The sequence below is a fragment of the Charadrius vociferus genome, unplaced genomic scaffold (assembly GCF_000708025.1).
Source record: "Charadrius vociferus isolate BGI_N301 unplaced genomic scaffold, ASM70802v2 scaffold309, whole genome shotgun sequence".
Taxonomy (NCBI): domain Eukaryota; kingdom Metazoa; phylum Chordata; class Aves; order Charadriiformes; family Charadriidae; genus Charadrius; species Charadrius vociferus.
In genome coordinates this window covers 1,579,229-1,597,417 of record NW_009661370.1, presented here as the reverse complement: position 1 = coordinate 1,597,417, position 18,189 = coordinate 1,579,229, and the positions used below count along the sequence as shown (strand labels likewise).

The 18,189-nt window shown below is 35.3% G+C and overlaps 1 protein-coding gene across 1 annotated transcript in view; it reads right to left on the bottom strand.

Moving 5' to 3' along the window:
* Positions 1-18,189, bottom strand: part of FMN2 (formin 2) — a 162,720-nt gene that overhangs the window by 80,548 nt on the left and 63,983 nt on the right. Inside the window, exon 7 of the mRNA XM_009893653.1 lies at positions 9,456-9,543. Within this exon, the coding sequence (XP_009891955.1) occupies positions 9,456-9,543 (88 nt within the window). The remainder of the gene's footprint in view (positions 1-9,455; positions 9,544-18,189) is intronic.

Genomic DNA, 18,189 nt, shown 5'->3' with positions numbered 1-18,189 from the left:
GGGGAGGAGGGGAGTCCCGGTATAAGCCGGGGGAGGTCAGTCAGCAAAACGACCCAGATAAGCAGAACTAAATAGATAAAAGTCCAAGCTGTGGATATGATGTGCTTCCGTACAGTTTCCGGGCATCTAACATTTGCAATGGGCAAATTTATATTTATTGATGGATTTAATGGCTGTTCCAAATGTAACAGAAGGAGGATAATCAGTATGACACTAATAATATAAGGTTATATACGGTGCCATAATTGCTTGCTGCAGAAGAGTGCAACAAATACCAAAGGAAGTGTGAGTTAGTTAAGATAAAGCATCAGTTGTACCAGATCTCTACTGAGGGAGTTCATGCCTAAACAGAAAAAAACGCAGTTAGTACCCTATTACAGATCACTCAACAAGCATGTTAATAATGACTTCTAAATGGTAAAAGCCGTAAGATAATATGCAACACAGAAAACATAATAGCAGAAGGTTTAATCTGCTAAGTATATATTTTGAGACATCATGCAGAGTCTAAATTTTAGTCTATTACGATTATTACTCAAAGCAACGAGGCAGAAATACCAAAAGAGGAGAAGCAACACTTGATTTACTTCTGAATAGTGTACAAAACAGCAGGAGACATCATAACGGTCTTAAATGAAATTTCTTTATAGGACAGGGAAAAAGATTTTTTAAAAACAATGTCATAAAATTAGACTTTACAAGGAGGAATTACATTAAAATGAGAAGCCAGTTAAAAGGGTAAGAAAGCTCAGACATCAGAAAGAAGCTTACAGACACTGCATTAGAGTTTCAGAAGAAAAAAATAATCACCAACTGAAAACTTCAAAAGCACCCTTTTTTCCCTTGTCTTTTCATATGCCCAGTATTCCTACTCCTCAAAACCACAGATATGATTAAATATCGGAGGACACCTGTAAATAAAAGATACTCTTCAAAAAGTGGAAATCAGTCAAAGAAAGCAGAAAAGAAACAAGTCTCGTAAGTTCAATAGAAATTGCACAAGAACAAAAAGGTCTAAACCCAACTTGCCAAATGCATAAAGCTAGTAATAAAACTGCTTTCAAACACATCAGATGTGTGAAGCCTGACAGGAAACAGTTGGGCATGCCGATAATCTGGCTGTAAAAAGAGCACAAAAGAAAGAGAATCAGAAAAAGTTAAACACTATTTGTGTTAGGATTCACAACCACAGAAAAGGTCAAAAAGGTTCTCAGACAAGTTCTATACTTCTTGAGTGATATGTTTTGGGCACCGTCCCAAATTGAGCAAGTTTCAGAACATACAAATGCGAAGTTTAAAAGGATTCCCAAGATGATGCTGGAAACTACAAACTAGTCAGTCTGACTTCTGTGCCTGGAAAATATCTATGTATTATATGTAAGAACAGCTTTTTTAAAGAACGTACAGATAAACCAATGTAGTAAGAAAGACAGGTAGCATGTCATTTTGTAGTAGACACTCACGAGCAACAAATTAAATAGTACTGCTTTAATGGAGTCAACAAAGGCACAGGTTAGAGTGATCAGACTGATACTGGATTTGCAAAGGCTCCTCACAATCCTTACTTCAGAAAAAATCCATGCTGTTGCGAGAGAAGAGGAAAGTTCTACTCTGATTAAAAATAAAAACTGCTCAAAAAATAGGAAATCAATTACAAAAATGAATGATCAGTTTTCAAAGTATGGAGTTGTAGCAGCTGAGCCTTACTAGGATCTTTGCAGGTTTCCTTGCTGTCTAATGAACGTGGGGTGGTGATGTTGGCAGATACTAAAAGGTAGCCATTTTAAAGTTGACCACAAACACGTACAAAACGATCTCTTAAATATTCAGTGTCAATACATGCAAAGTAGATGGGGAAAAAAACAAACCCAAACCTCAAATTGTAAAAATACTGATGGATACAAAATTAGAACTAGTCTCCCAAAATAGACACTCAGATTTTTTTCATATTTCTCTGAAAACATAACTTCAATAATTAGCAACAATTAAAGGGCAAACAGAATGGCAGTAACAATATAGAAAAAACGGAGCCTGAAATAGAAGATGATACGATACCGTGTCATAGGCATATGGCACACGTAAATCTTGAAAACAGCATACAGAGCTAGTCACCTCATTTCCAAAGAGAAGAAAGAGAACTGTGGATTGTAGACTGGTGACAAGGAAAAAAATCAAGAGAACATACAACACATATGAAAACTGTTCCAAACAAGCTTTTCAATTTGGAGAAAGACAACTACTTCAAAAAGATAAAAAAGAGAGCTTAAAAAAAATTACATAACGAGCGGTCAGTGTCGCTGTTTTTTTGTGGTGATTTTTCTTTCCTGGTTATCCACACAGCAGATCAGGTACTAAGCTAGACACATCTCCATTTGATCAAATATAACAAGTTTTACTAAATCCTCATTTTAACTACCTTCTATTTAAATTAGATTTTAATGGCTATATACATAAGTAGTGTTATTTTTTTTATACAAATTTTCTCTGTGTAAAAATGTAATCAAATCTAACAAACCCATGAGCAAATCACAAATGGATTGCTATTGCAAACATCTTTTTCTTCTAAACCTTTCAATTTAATGAAAAAATGAGTGACTGCATTATTGAAAGGTCTTAGTCAATTAACAAGCCTTTCTTAATTTTCATAATGCTAAAATCTCTATGTAGTTCAGGAATGTATAAAAGTATGGCCACTGGAAAATATTTCTGCTACGGAAAGGAGACCAGGTGGTCTTTTTCTCCCTCCCCCCCGCACCCTCTGCCCCCGCTCCACTTTTGCATGGTACTAATGCTAATAGCATACATGATTTTGTTGCTTTTATGCTTAAAATGTTGTAATAATCCCTCTCATGAGTGACTACACAGTACACAAATGAGAAATAACAGTACTGCTTTTTTTCTTTTGGGAGAACAGAACTTTCCTAAAACTTTTCTCTCAAAGTTTTAAAGTTAATCAGACTTCCAAGAAAAAAAATAAACTGTTTCAACTGAAACAACAGACAAACAATGCAGTAACAGTTTCTTACAAAACTTCTCTATTAAATTACATTCGTATGTTCTTAACAACAACAAAAATCTTTAATTATCCAAACTATCCAATGTGGCAGTAATTAGTCTCTGCTGATTCAAATATTGTGAAAACACTCAATATGATTTTCCTCATTTAAAAAAAGCTAAGTTCTTTAAAATGTATTTTGCATTATAGAAAACTGTAAATTCTAAAAGGATGTGTCACATAAGACATTCAGTTCCTTTCTCGGTGATATGAATATTTCTGTCCTTCGTTATCTTGATGTGTTGCATGCACACTTAAAGAAAATGATAACCGAGGTTGTATTTTTTCCTTGACAACTGCTCCTATTGCTTTATTGGCATCTGGTCACTGCGAACTAAGCTTCAGAAAATCTCAGAGGATAGAGAGAGGATGGGCGCCATGCTTTTAATAGCCAGGACTGGCTTTCAGGGCCTTCACCCACAGCTCAGGGGCTTATACCACATCTCTTTGAAACCCCACCTGTCTCCAAGGACCTTGGTTGTCCTTCCTCATGAGCTGCCTCTGGCAGGAGTGGCCAGTTCAGGGCTCCAGAATCACTTTCGGCTGTTCGATACAGAACACTGTGGGCATACTAACAGCATCAAAGCCATAGAAACATTTGTAGCAATACATATGTGTGGCACTCTAATTTAACTCTAGTCTGTCTTTTATAAAAGTAATTTTGTGTATTCCATTGTTTTCCTTACCAATAATTTCACAATAAGAGCTTGTAAAGTAATTATAAGCAAATAAGATGTGTAAGCTTACAATCTAACAGCAGGCATAATGTAATAAATATGGTAGCATAAAGCTCAGAAGAAATAGAGGAATAGGACTGAGGATTACGGTGTGACATTTCGAGAAAGTGCTAGTTCATAGGGCAGAAAATTGCTGAACCAACCAAGGTTTCCTTGGTGGTGTCTCTGAAGAGTCTGAACTCCTGTTGGAAAGGCTATCAAGAAGGGAAGCTTAAACCATAATCTTTTAAGTTTTTAGGTTTTTGAATCCACAATATTTGATTAAGAAAAAAATGTTTAAAGATTCTCAATTAATAAGCCAGAACTAATAGGTAAAATTTCAAACTTTGTTATTAACCTGCACTGACTGCAATCACTTTATGAATCATTCCTCTAATAAAGAAATACAGACTTGACACCTGACAGAAAAAAATGCTCTCTATATATTCTTACATCCAGGATTTTTTTTATAACTTAAATGGACAGAAATAACAATTTTGGGCAGCTGGCTTGTCTTCCAGTATAACAATACCCAAAGAACTTGATCCGATTGTATATTGTTTTGTCCTCATAACTTGTTTAAACAGTAAAATGTCTTTTGGGAATATCTCCATTCTTGACAAATATTTCAGTACTATGAGTTTCAAATTATTATGCTTATACATATACATTGTTATAAGGATAATAATGCTCAGATCACCTCCGGACCTTCCATAAGATAAACTAATCACGAGTCTCATTTCCAGATGTTGAGTCTTTCTTTCCTGATTGGTTTCCACTTAGAGCACCTCTCGGACCTATGACCACTGAGACTATGTGATATTTCAATGTGTGAAAAACTGCACAGAACATTTAAATAATGCAGCGTAAGAGACATTTTATCCTCCTCCTCCAGTGAAATCATTCAGTTAACCTTTGACAAAGTCTCTCCTAGCTCATAATTTCTAAGTGTCAGTGTGAGCAGTCAAGTAAGAAAACAAAACCAAGATTTTTCTGTTATTTGTCACGAACAGCCAAATACTAAAGAATAAACATTTATTTTGCCCACTAACATTTGAAGTACGTTCACTTCCTGCACTTCTGTCTTGAATTCAGGACAGAAGATATATCTGTTGTTCAAAGTTGTACTTCTGTTAGCAGAGCAAGCTCTGCCACAAATATAACTTTCAGTAAAATAATCTCAAATCCAGATTAAAAAGTTGGGCTTTACCAGCTGGTAGGTGAATCTGCCTGCCATTTCCATAACTATTTTCCCTATTACATTCTTTTATATAACCTCCTTTCCTAATATCACTGACCAACAATGAGTTGAGAGCTGTAAGGAAGAGATCCTTGATCTTCCCTTTTTTTTTTTTTTTTTTTTTTTTTGGGGGGGGGGGGGTGTTTCTTTTTTGTGTGTGTTGTCAAACTACAGCTTTTTTTTTTTTTTTTTTTTTTTTTGGGGGGGGGGGTGTGCTGTTTCAATTATTGGAGTGGGACAGGTAGCTCCATGAAATTCCGTGGATTACCAGTGTCTCAGAAAGGGGAAGGGATGATTTATTAAATGAGGATATGAGAAAGCTGGTCCAAAATTCAGAGGCAGAATTCTCCAAACCACTTCCAACACAGCCAGGACAACCACAAGGTGCTATGCAGAACCTTACAGAAACATAGGAGTATTGCAGCCATGCCAGAAGTAACACAGCACCTGAAAATATAAACCCTGCTAAGAGAAACTTACTGAATTGGAAAAGATTACAGACAACCTCAAAAGAGAGAGAGATGCATGTGCTGTTTTTTGCCAGACTTCTACTTTCAACATTTACAAGGCATGCTCAGACTAAGATGATTTTGGTGAACAAAAGATTAATTTCTTTTTTGGAAATAAATACTAGATATAAATCTGACTGTGTAGTAAATGGAATATTTATGTGCACGAAATATAAAATTTACTTTTCTTCTGGCTTATATCTTCAGTTTAATTTTTTCCTTCTATTTTTCTACACACAGGAAAATTTTTTGCTGTTCTTACTGCGCTTTTTAACAGCCATAAAAGCTTATACACAGAAGATGATACATTGTAGCTTTAAAAGCAAGGGGATTGGGGAAGGCACTGACAACCATATTCTCTGCAGCATAGTTACAATTTCAAACAGTTGTTACGTTTCATGTGATGACAGCCAGCTTTATTAGAAGGAGATATCTTATTTAAGAGACGTGGTCCCTGAATGCAGACACAGGCTTAACATGCAATTATATATTCAAGTATACAGTGTTCATCATAGATCATTACATGCAGTTAACCAGACTCTTGTTGAATCTGTCATTTAAGCACACACGGCATTTCTGAAATGTTAAAAAAACCCAAAGACTAACGTTAAAACCAAAAAGCCTTTTCTCTAGGAAGAAAATCTGAGCTACAAAGGAAAAAATATGTAAGAAGTGCTTGTTTGGCATTTCTCAAGCCTTGACTCTATCATGCAGCCAAATACAGCAATATTTCCAGTGGGAACATAATACTGGATAAAGGATATTTGTGGTATAGTGAAAATAAAAAAGCAAGCAAAATGCCTGGATGAAGTGTTTTGCATAGTTGATAGATGATTGTAAAAAAATAGGCGTCAGTAAAACCTTGTGTGAAACCAGAGAAACCATGAGAAGAGGACTCATTTTTATACTAACAACATAGAGAAATGGCACAGCGACTAAAGAGACCAACATTTCTTACAGTTCTAGCCGAGACTACGTAAAATAGCTGGGAGTTCTGTTAGCAATTAGAATTTACTAAAAAACCCCATAACAACAACAAAAATCAACCTACCCTACTTTAAAGCACTACTAGAAAGACATACTCAAGTTCAGTACAAATCTGCTCTGCTTATTACAACTCCTCCTTCTCTACCGTAAAAATATTTTTAAAGTAACCAGGGTTTGGGAGTTTTTCCTCACTAAACCTATTTCAAAGCTGGGAGCAGACAAATGCAATTCTACAAGCAGACACTTAACAAGGATATCATCCTTATCAAAGAAAGCCATTTAGCATATATTACAATATTCTGAGATCTTTCATTAAATGTCATCTGATCACACATGCATGAAAAAGTAGCTAAGTGTTCAAGATCAGTTCACAAAATACCATAAACAATACAAATTTTCAAGTTTCCAAAACAATCTTTCATTAAGGATTGTTTCTTGCAGACAATATTTCACCGTTGTTTTGTATCTTAAAAAGCAAACAAAAGTACACCAAAAAAACCCAGCCAAAAAAAAATAATTACAAGACATTAAATGCAACAGTTGCCCAGGTTTCAAGTTATTTTAAGCTTTTCAGTTAAGCACCATATGAATTAAAACTTGAAATCTTAAATTTATTAGGTGAATTAATACCCAGTGCAATTGTTTTCCTTTCTGTTCCTATAATGCTTGGAAATTTGTCTAAACCATTAGAAAAATAAAACACAATAGCATGCAAACCAAGAAATGGACTGAATACCACACTGCATTGAAAGTTTCTCTCTCTTTATGGATGCTTTTCTATGGCGAGTAAAAAAAAGAAATAATAAAAAAATAAATTACAATTCTTCTGCAATTTACATGAACACTGCATCCCACAGATATGCTTTCTCTGCAACATAAGGAACATTTACAAAAAGTCTATAAAGCGAATTGCCTAGTACCACAAATTGTCAGAGTGGGGGAAAAAAAAAAGTTTCATTTCACTGCCTTTCAAATTTATGAAAAAATATTGCTGTTTTGTTGTACTGAGTGAGATATGGGTAAATGTACATGTCACTGTACATTAAACATGACAAAAGACTACCACTAAAGCCCTGAGCCAGGGGACAAAGAACATTGATCACATTTTTTGCTGTAGTTATTCTCATACATCTTAAATCTTTATACAGTAAGATGCAAATACATCAAGTGCCTATTTTGCTAATGCAGGCAACTCTTTAGCATTATTTAGTTTTTGATAGTTCCTTCTCATTAGTATATTCAAATTGCAACAGATAAACCAGTAAGCTATAAAAGTCAAAATATGTAAACCCCTTACTTTTTAACAAACAAGTAAAAATAGCGCATACGTAAAGGTGAAGCTAAATACTTGGGCTTGTGATTTTATAATTTCTCCATGGGCTCTATGGTTAGATCACTTTGAGAACTCTGCATGGAGTGATACCAGAAACACTTTTTGGTGAGCTTTCTCCTCTATTTTGCTTGCCCCACTGTGCAAATTTCTTTCCTGCCCCTCACCACTTTTCTTCCACCCCTATTTTATGTTCTTAAAAAAAAAAAACAAAACAAAACACCATTTTTAACAGCAGGATCTTCCAACCATTTCCACAATTTCGCCCCTCAGACAAGAGTTCCCTCATGTTTCTTCAATCACTTCTGCACAGCAAGGGAATAAGAGCAGTACTAAATTTCCTTTTGCAAAGAGTTTTGGTTTTAGAAAACAGCTATTGAAAGGGGAATATACAAAATCTGCACACAGCTCTTAGACGATCATGTGTGCTTAATATTGTAATAGGATAAAGGTTAAGCATAATATTGTTTGACCCCTTCAACTACTGACATTCATGCCATGTTATTGTTAGTGTTGCATGTTAAGCAAGCAAATTTTCAATGAACTTGTGCTGGCTTTACCACAGACACAGATGTTAGGCGGACTCCTTTGTTCATAAGGTTCTCATTATTAACTGAAACCAAGTTGAATATTTGACTGAAGGAAAGGACCATATCATTGTTTTCAGATTTTGCTCTATGACTTAACTGAACTACATCTGCCAGCTTTGGAAATACCAAGTCCTTCTTGGCGCCAGTACTGGCGCCTTGCTCTATGACTACCATCTTAAGTGCTTCAGCTTGAGGAAGTCTAGTAACCATCAAAACAATTTAATAAAAGCTTAAAACTGTGATTAAGAGTTACTCACTAGCTGACAGAGTGCTCTGAAATTTGTTCTATTTATGAATAATTGCACAAAATAAGCAAATAATAGTAAACTGAATGCATGGCTGTAAATACGTAGCTTAGAAAGTTCACAAGATGTTTTCGTGATTTATGAAGTCTGTGTTGTACTTGAAACCACATTTATTTAATAGATAGGCTGGCACTTCACAGGATAATTCAATCTGCTTCAAATCTATCCAAAGCCTTTGGGAAACATAAGGGATGCTCTGAATATAAATGCAATTCCACTTTTCACCTTTTTGCACTACTGTCTCTTAGCATAAATGTGAAAAGTATTACACTGCCCTAAAAGATCTCCCTTTATAAAAAATGCTGTTGAAGATGAAAGAACTCCACAGTTTGTGCTAACCCAAATATAGGAACTATTTTATATAGCAAATCAATTAAATGCTATAATTCACTTTTCTGGATATGTCCTGAGGCTATCAGAATTAAAATAAACAACACATCACACTTTTCTTCAGAAATACCCAAATCAAAGTGTCTATATTTTATACAGCTTTGATACTTGATGGCAATTCTGGAAATAAACAGTTGTATTTTCTATACAGGACAAGGGAACACGTTACTAGAAAGGGGAAAATAAATGCCTGAACAAGTTATTTTCGGAAAAAGAGAGTGTAAAAAAGCACCTCTTATTAGTTTATTTTACATATAAGACAGAAATAATTAGCATTTCCAGATTATTAATGATGTGATGTGAGCTAGAATCAACAATAATTATTTCACTTACCATGCTGAATGTCCCTCATGTCTAAATGAAGGCTAGACATTAATATTCCAACAGCTTGAGATCTTTTGTTACTTAACAACTTGACAACCTGCCAAAAGAAACCCAACTATTAGTACTCATCTGCAGGAAAATGTACAAGATACTTTGCATTACTAATGACAAATTCAAGAATTAGTACCTTGTAGCCTATATACACATCTAAAAATGAATAATTTTATTATACTTTAACTTTGCTTCTGTTACATAAATCCATCACAAGTGTAACTATGTCACCTAGTTGAATCTTAATCCTAAAAGAACCACAATAAAAGTTCCCCTAGAATTCCTTCTTCATTAGGATGCACACTTTCAACTTCACACTGATGTTACTAAGTGTATGAAACAAGCTGTCACATAAAAAAAATTCCAACTGTGTCTATCTTGGAATTGCTTTGGTTTCCAAAACCACACAATGATTTCCATCTTTGATGTAAGCTAAAACTGTGAGAATTTGTATTTTATTTGAATGTTTGACGTAGTAGGCGCCAATATGAATTTTATTTAAAAAGCAAAATAACCACGTACATATTGGGATTTTCTTTGATCACTTTTAGGGAACATAAGAGGTCTTGAAGCTTTTTTGCTTTTAAAATAAACAAAAAAAAATATAAAATAAAGCCATCAAAATGTCTTGCTTTTGGGGGTTAAAATTAGCCACTAAAACACACTTTCATACGTATTTGCTTTGCAAGCATAAAAGCAACAAGTAATTCACAGACTGTCTTCCACAGGGCTCTAAGCTGCTTGAATTCAGCTTACTGTAAATTCTACATCATTGGTATGAGAAGCCAGTAATGTCAGGAAAGGACCCTTATCTGTAAAATGACGTTATTCTAGATGAAGTACTTTTCAATGAAGGGCTGCAGCCATTACATCGATGATAGAGGTTAATATTTAATCTACTCAAGTTGGCAAGTTTTACACTGTACTAAACACAGAGAAGAAAACCTTTGTAAATCACTTGGAGGAAAGAAGAAAAGCCAGATAATTAGAACAGGAAGTTCAAGTTCTTTTTACATTGCAGTCAGGAAGCATACACGTATTTTTTCAAGACACACAGTTCCCATCTTAGCAGCAAGGTGCTGTATCACCTACTGTCCCACTTGCAAAATTACAAATTAATTAGGAGAAATGAGACCAGAAAAAGTAGAATTAATTTAGGCAGACTAAAGAATGTCATGAACCAATCCACCTAAAAAACAAAACAAAACAAAACAAAACATAAAGGTATGCACAAAATATTTGCCCTCTGGCCAACTTTGATTCACTTAAGTTTTCAGACACAGGTTTGCATGTTGATGTTTGAGGCGTAGCTGAAGAGAAGTAGTAAAAGCCTGACCCAGAACTCTGCCGCTGGGACTGCTTAGGAAAGGAAACTTGAGAAACTCACAGGGCTTGCAGTATAGGTTTTCTGAGGATATGGTTGGCTTGCCAATTGTTTTATTATTTTTTTTCCCCCTTAAACCTTCATAACTATTGGTTAAGAAGGTATTTCATCCTCCTTTCCTCATAGATTCCTAACTAGCTACAGTGAAATGAAAATACAGCATCCTGCGTGTGAACTGAAAAGTTCAGCATTAGAATCCAAGTATGTCATAACTATCGTTCACAAGGTTAAAGACCTAAATTCAAGGCATAGCTATTGATGTCATCTGTCAGAAATTAGCAAGAAATTCCTATGCAATTGTCTAATCCATGTAATATATTTTTAGGAATTTAAAATTGAAGTCAAATGGACTAAAATAGGGTATGATAGTTAGATTTTCTGAATTCAAAGGGAAAATAACATAATTCAGAAAAACATAATTAGGATATTCTGCACTATCCTTCTAATAAGCTATATCCACTCTAAGTGTTTTTTAAATGGGATATAAATCTCATTTAAGCCTGGAACTGAGATGAAGCTGGGACAAATAATATAAAAGTTTTTTGTTGCAAAAAGAAGCTATCATCTCTTTACTTCTTTGCAGCTACAAAAGGTTTACAAAATAAAATAGATCTTGGGTAGCAAGGTACAGATCAAGTCTTTTTAACAACTACATTGCAATGTACATCTCTAATAGCAACCAAAGCATCTTGCATTCTATCAAAAAAACCCACCCCAAAACCAACCAAAAAACAACCAGAACCAGTTACAAAATTTCAGAAAGAGCAGGAACTGTTTAAATGGTGTTGCTACCAAACCATATTTCCAGAAAAGGCAGAGCAACACAAAGAAACAATGTGGTGTGTTACATAACAAAGTTCAAAAACTTGTCCTTAAAGCTGTCCACTCCAACAATGCTGACAAGACTTAATTCGATATGGAAGATGTTGGGGAAACTGTTGATTTGTGCCCCCACCATTATTGCTTTTGCTCAAGTCGGAAACATCTCACAATAATAAAATAACTTAAGCTTGCTGCTGTCATCAACATATGGAAGGAGTCCTTTGTTGCCTTTATTTTGAACAAGGAAACTATCCCAAAGCTGACAAAAAAAGTGAATTAGAAATGCATGTAAACCCATTCCAAAAGTCCCACAGGGAAATGACAATAGTCATACAAAGTGGCAAGAGCTTATCTGGAGTAAACATGTACCTTTCTTGTCACTCATGTTCTGGAAAAATTAGTAAAACGGAACTGATGCAGGCTACTATGTTGGCTATGAGTAAATCAAACCAAAAGAAAACAGAGAGTAAAAAAGCATTGCTAAATGATCTTCCCAAAAAAAATGTTACAACTGCGTTCAGGTGTGAACACACCTAGGACCAAGGAAGGGGTCCACAAGCTGACCTTTCCAAAGGATGCAAACTACACTGTTCTCTGTTGGAGGCCAAATAGCAAGAATGAGCTGGAGTCTGTTCTTGGGACTCTCCTATTTTTAATGGTGTCAGCACACATATACTACTATATTCCCTTCAAATTGTAAAATTGCTGTTTCTATCACCCATCAGCAATCTAAAGCTCAGAGAGCTACTTAGATCAGGTCTACAAATACAGCAAGGGGACTAACACTAGAGCAAAAAGAACCAAATAAATTAACTACATGGTTATGTTGCAGGCTAGAACACAATTTCTTTGGTGCCGTGATTCCCATGAGTGCTATAGAACCATGTTTATTTAGTGGCCTACTAAATCCCTTCAAGTCCTGTGCTCTAAAAGGAATTTGGCCTAAAAGTTAGCAGGACAAAGCAGCTGCTTTTTCTGAAAGTGAGCTGATGAACAGGAGAATACTTACCTACTGAGAGCCACATTTTGCCAGTGACCAGAAGGGAAAAAAGCACTGTCCCCATGAAGAACAGGTTGTCTTTGCTGCCAAAATTCTGGACCACAACGACATTGAAAGAGTACCAAAGAGCATGACTGCCAGGTGAATGAATGGGTGTAGAACAGCAACAGATAAAGCAGTTTTACATAGCAGCTACCAGTCTTGTCTGGCTTTATTTAAAATGTATGTTTTATGTCAACTTTTATTCTCAACTTTATTAAGCATTTCATTCCCATTTCAGTCAATTGCATGAATACTATAGTTTCCTCCAATAGAATGGCTGTAACAATACAACACTAATTCAGAAAATATGAGTATTAGCATAAGGGCCTAAAGCAATTCCCACATTTAAAAATAAAACAATAAAATAAATCAGCTGCATAGTCTGGGCCTACAGGCTACAGACGAGTGACGCCATTTAAAGGCGGAACAACAAAAGGTTGATAAATCCAATCTCTACAAGATCTAAAGCCTCAGACACAATACACAGCTCCTTTTTAGTTTGGATTCTGGAACTCTGCTTTAAACAAATTTTAAAAAAATAAATAAAAAGGAAGCTAGAGATATTATCTGCAGGCTGAAGTCTAGGACAAACTTTCTAATTGTTGAGTGGTCCTCATTGTTAAGCAGTAAACAAACTGCATGCCAAATTTATTCCTGATTGTTTAACACAAGCAAAAACAGTCAAAAGAGATATTTAATGAAAGGTAATGCAAGACACATGGTTAATGAGAAACCTGAAGCAAAAATACGAAGATTCCTTTCCCCAGAATAATATTTAGTTAATGCATGGAATTTTGCAATGGCTTGTGCTTTCTCATTCTGATTTTGATCACCAGCATTAAGCAAAATTATCCCAAGGCTTTCGCCTGTTAAGAAAAATTACTGTACACTACAAAAAGTCACATGCAGGAAACTCCACTGTACAAAGGCCTAGAGCTTGTAACTGTCCCAGAGAGGATGCAGAAACCCCAAAGTTCCAAACAAGAGGTTAAGAGAGCAGATCAGGGCAGTGGTGTGGTCATCATCTCACTAGGTATTGTGACAACAGATCTTTTCTGCAGATTGAAGTGTATTCCAAACGTAAAATTGGCAATCGCAGAACTGGACCTATCGTATCTTTCACAGGTATATCCTTGTCTTCTTATAAAAGAATAATAATATTCTGTCTGTAAGAGTGGTGGGGTTTATATATATATATATGTGTGTTGGTTTGTTTTTTTTTTAAAAAAGTAAATCCAGAAGTAACTGCTGGCTAGTAGTGGCAAATGTGAGAGGGTAAACAGGGACTACTTCAAGTAGTGAAGACATTTTGGTACCATAGGAGATCAAACATTTCTAATTAATCCTTATAAAAAGACAAACAAACCCCCAAACCCAACACTCAGTCCTGGCTGTCGTAACAGCATGTCTGTGCTGATGGCACATAATGATTTAACCGAACTCAGCTTTTACCACAGAACATCAATCATAAAGTGTAATTTTGAGCGCCTCTCTGTCTCCTACCCTAATCAAACCTAGAATCCCCTCTGCAAACTAACTGGTTACTTTCCCCACTGAAGATTCTCATAACCTATAAGGAGATACCTAAAGGTTTCAAACTTCTTTGTCATATATTTCTAGATGCAAGTTGTTGACGTGTCATGCAAATTAGTGCAGCCAAGCAGTCACGTCTGCCAGCTTGTGGATACTGTAACTTCATGCTTGAGGATAAAGATTAAACATAATATTTACTTTTCATTCATTTTATCTACTACCCTACTGTGCTTTCATAAATAAACCTTTAAAGATACGGATGAGAAAGAGCTCATGCCCTTTTATGCTGTTTTATCACTAAAATAGTATTGTTTGAAATGAATATCATAAAACTACTGCTGCAGAAGCAATCTTCTACTAAGAGATTGCTACCCTAGTTAATATTCCTCACTTATGACATTAGATGAAAAAATACTTAGATTGCTTAGATTCAGATATACAGTAATAAGTTAGATAAGCATTGTGTTCCTCAACAGGAGGCTGAACATTATACTAATGTCCCTTATTACAAAATAGCAACATTCTAATTTTAAGGCCTGGAGTAGGGGATGAGGTTAAACAGCAAAGTTAAGTCTTTCATTTAAAAATGGGTCACAAGGATTTTATTTTTCCATACCTAAAGCTCCTCTTCAGAAGTTTAGCTCATTGTTATGTACCGTAATTATAGCTATTCCTTCTTTCATCAGCTAAAGAATGAGGGTACCCAAAGTTTAGTTTCTATACCTTTAGATCTTATGTTTGTAACTGTTAAAATGTCTCTGTGGTTTAGTAAGGCAAACACATGTTCAGATGCTACAATATAAATTATTTTTAAAAAATTAACCGCAAAAAGCTAAAATTTCCTTAGAAAGTCTGTATAAAAGCCAGAGTTTTCATGCATGGTCTGCAATGCACTCAGAAGGTAGTTTTTACAGGTGATCAGCCCAACTGTTATGAACAATCTTGTCACAGTGTACTCAAATTAGGCATAAAATTACACACATTTTTTGCAAACTCTTGCAAAACATATTGCATGCCCAAATAAATTTGAAATTACCAGTCTTAATTATTTTATAAAAAGTACATCAAATTAGGGAGACAGACATGAAAGGGGGTAGGTACGGGGAAGGAAAGGGTAAAGAATGTAAAACAAAAAAACCAAAAAAAAAACAAATCAAGAAAACACGCAAAGAAAGGTGAGAACCCATGATATCTACTAGGAGATATCAACAAAAACCAAATGAAAAATCCATGCTGTAGAAGCTTTAGTTTTCCACTTTTAAAGGGGGACATACAGTTACAGTCAAAAGTATGACACTATTCACTTTACCTACTCCAAATGAATACAACAACTTTTTTTTTTTCCTGTTTGTACTGAAGTCAGCACTAAGCAAAAAAATACAGCCATAAGGGAAAAAAAAAAAATCTGCAAAATCAATAAATCTGCAAAATCTAGAGGATTTTTGTACTTCTCTACAAATAAAAAAATTACAATCTTAAAACCTTGATTTTCATGCTTACAGTAAAAATCTGTTTAACTTGTAAGTCAGTCAGGATCTGACAGAAATACAGACAAGTACATTCACACTTAAGTTAGACAATGATTTTTTTTACTAAATCATCATGACCACCGTACTAAACTAATTTCGAGGTGAAACATATTCAATCCGTATGCACATCTAGTTCTAAATTGCTTTGAATTTTCTTGGTCATATTTAAAAACTACTGTACTAAAAAGTGCTGCTTCTTGCCTCTTTAGCGAAATCAATGTGGACAGAGAGATGGGAGAAGAAATGCATATTGCTATCTCCATGTTTTCTCCCTTTCTTCCTCCCTTGGTGTCATACAATGCTACAATTTCCACTGCACCGAGCCCTTGCACCGAGAGAGTCACAGAGATGGAGAAGAAAGTATTTGAAAGGTGTAGAAGTACTGGCTATGGAAACACGAGATCGCCAACTTCCGTGGAAAGAGGGCTGTAACTAAGATGCCTCTACTCCACAGTAGTACAGCAAGAATTGTACACAGCCCAGGGTGGCAGCTGTCTTTCTGCTGGGATTCAAGATCTGCATTGTGCTTTTTTTTGAAATGCAGCTTTCAGTCTCACAGATCAGCTGCAGTTCACTCACTCCAACCCAAAGTCTATTTTTCTCTTTATTTGAACAAATTTTCAGTAAGACCTTGCCCTGCAGAAGTCTTCCAGAGCATAGGGAAACACAATGATGCCATTGTCAGACACTCTACAAACTGGTTAAGAAATGAACACAACCTTTCTTGCTCAGACAGAAACCGTAAGCAGCAGCAGACCTAAAACAGGCTGTTACATCAGCAGAATTTTTCAGTGCTAGTGAGGATACACGAACAAACAGAGAAACCCACAGAGCTCTTAGGTCACAAGACGATTTTACAAGATTATCAGATGCCAAGCTCGTTTGTTTGGTTTTAGCCTTGCAAATATATGATCCAAAGAAAAGAAAACAAGAAGGAAACAAGAATGAGAAACGCACGTGGTTAACAGAGGACAACCACCTGGGGAGACTGAACAAGTGGAGATATTTGATACAGAGTTGCAGTCAGGTAAAAATGTGTTTGCAACAGAGACCTGTGTAGATACAGTTACAAAGCAAATAATATAACAACAAAACATGCAATAAGCCATATAATGAAGCAAATTAGAGGTAAAAAGCAGAGATCACATTCAGATAGCTTCTCATAAAATAAATTATTCTTACAAGCCAGATGAGATATTACATAACGTCATAACTTCCTGATATTAGTAATTATTTGCTTGTATAAATAAAAACAATGCATCAGTCAAGTCCTCTAAAATTCCTCTCTGCAGGGGCAGCAGCACCCCAACTGTAACTCTGGAGAGTACGTAAAATCGCAGCAAATGTTTGTGCCATTGACACAGGTAATAGATCACTAAGTGTGGATACGGAAAGCTCCTAAAGACAGTGCCTCCAGTGTTTGCAAAGGGAATAAACCCTCATTTTCAAAAAATTATTTTTCCCTTTATGTCATTCCCTGTTAATGAATAAACATGAATAAACTTTTATCTGTTAACTCAATATGGCATTTACCTTATTTACCAATTTATACTTATTTTATGTGGCATTTTATTTCTAGGGGTATTCTATTACCACAGCTTCTTTATGTTATACTTAAAAATTCAAAAATGCTGAAATCATTAAATAAATAGTTTTATTGATACATCTTGTTTGCATCTAAGGCTTTTGAAACAGAATGAAACTTCAGTAACCTATTATTTATTTTCTGGGGTGGAAGGGAGAGATTAAAATCTTAATGTCAATAGATTAATATTGGACTTTCCATATGAGAATATCTTTAACATTTTTATTTCGTTTACATGATAGATTATAAACACATGGTCTGCTCTTGAAAAGTTCATTGCAGTTACATGCATATTATTTTCCAAAAATACAGTTAGGGGATTATCAGTAAGGCTTCTAAAATGACTGTTCAAAAGTTAGGAAAGCAATCTATACAAGTCAGCCCAGCCGCTGCTGTATACTTATCATGCTGACAGTAATACCAAGATTTTCTGATTATGTACCGTTTTTCCACTGAACCCATTCAAGTTTACACTGGCCGATGTATGCCATGTAAGCACATTTTTAATATTGCATTTACCGTCACTCTTAAGTATGTGGCCTTAATCATGAATCCTTTTCATTCTTGCTTCACTAATTACATGGGTTTTTTAAGTGCTGCAACAACTGATAAAACCATTTTTTACTCAGGTAGCAGCTTCATTTCCTAAGTAATCATCATGAATTGTGCTCATTCCACACAGTCCACACTAGCTACGGAAAGGATCCAATGAAAAATACTACCCAGCCATGTAATCAAAACTTGTATTGTACCTACATGGCACGGCTGAGCAAGACACTCTAAGAGCGAGTTTTCAC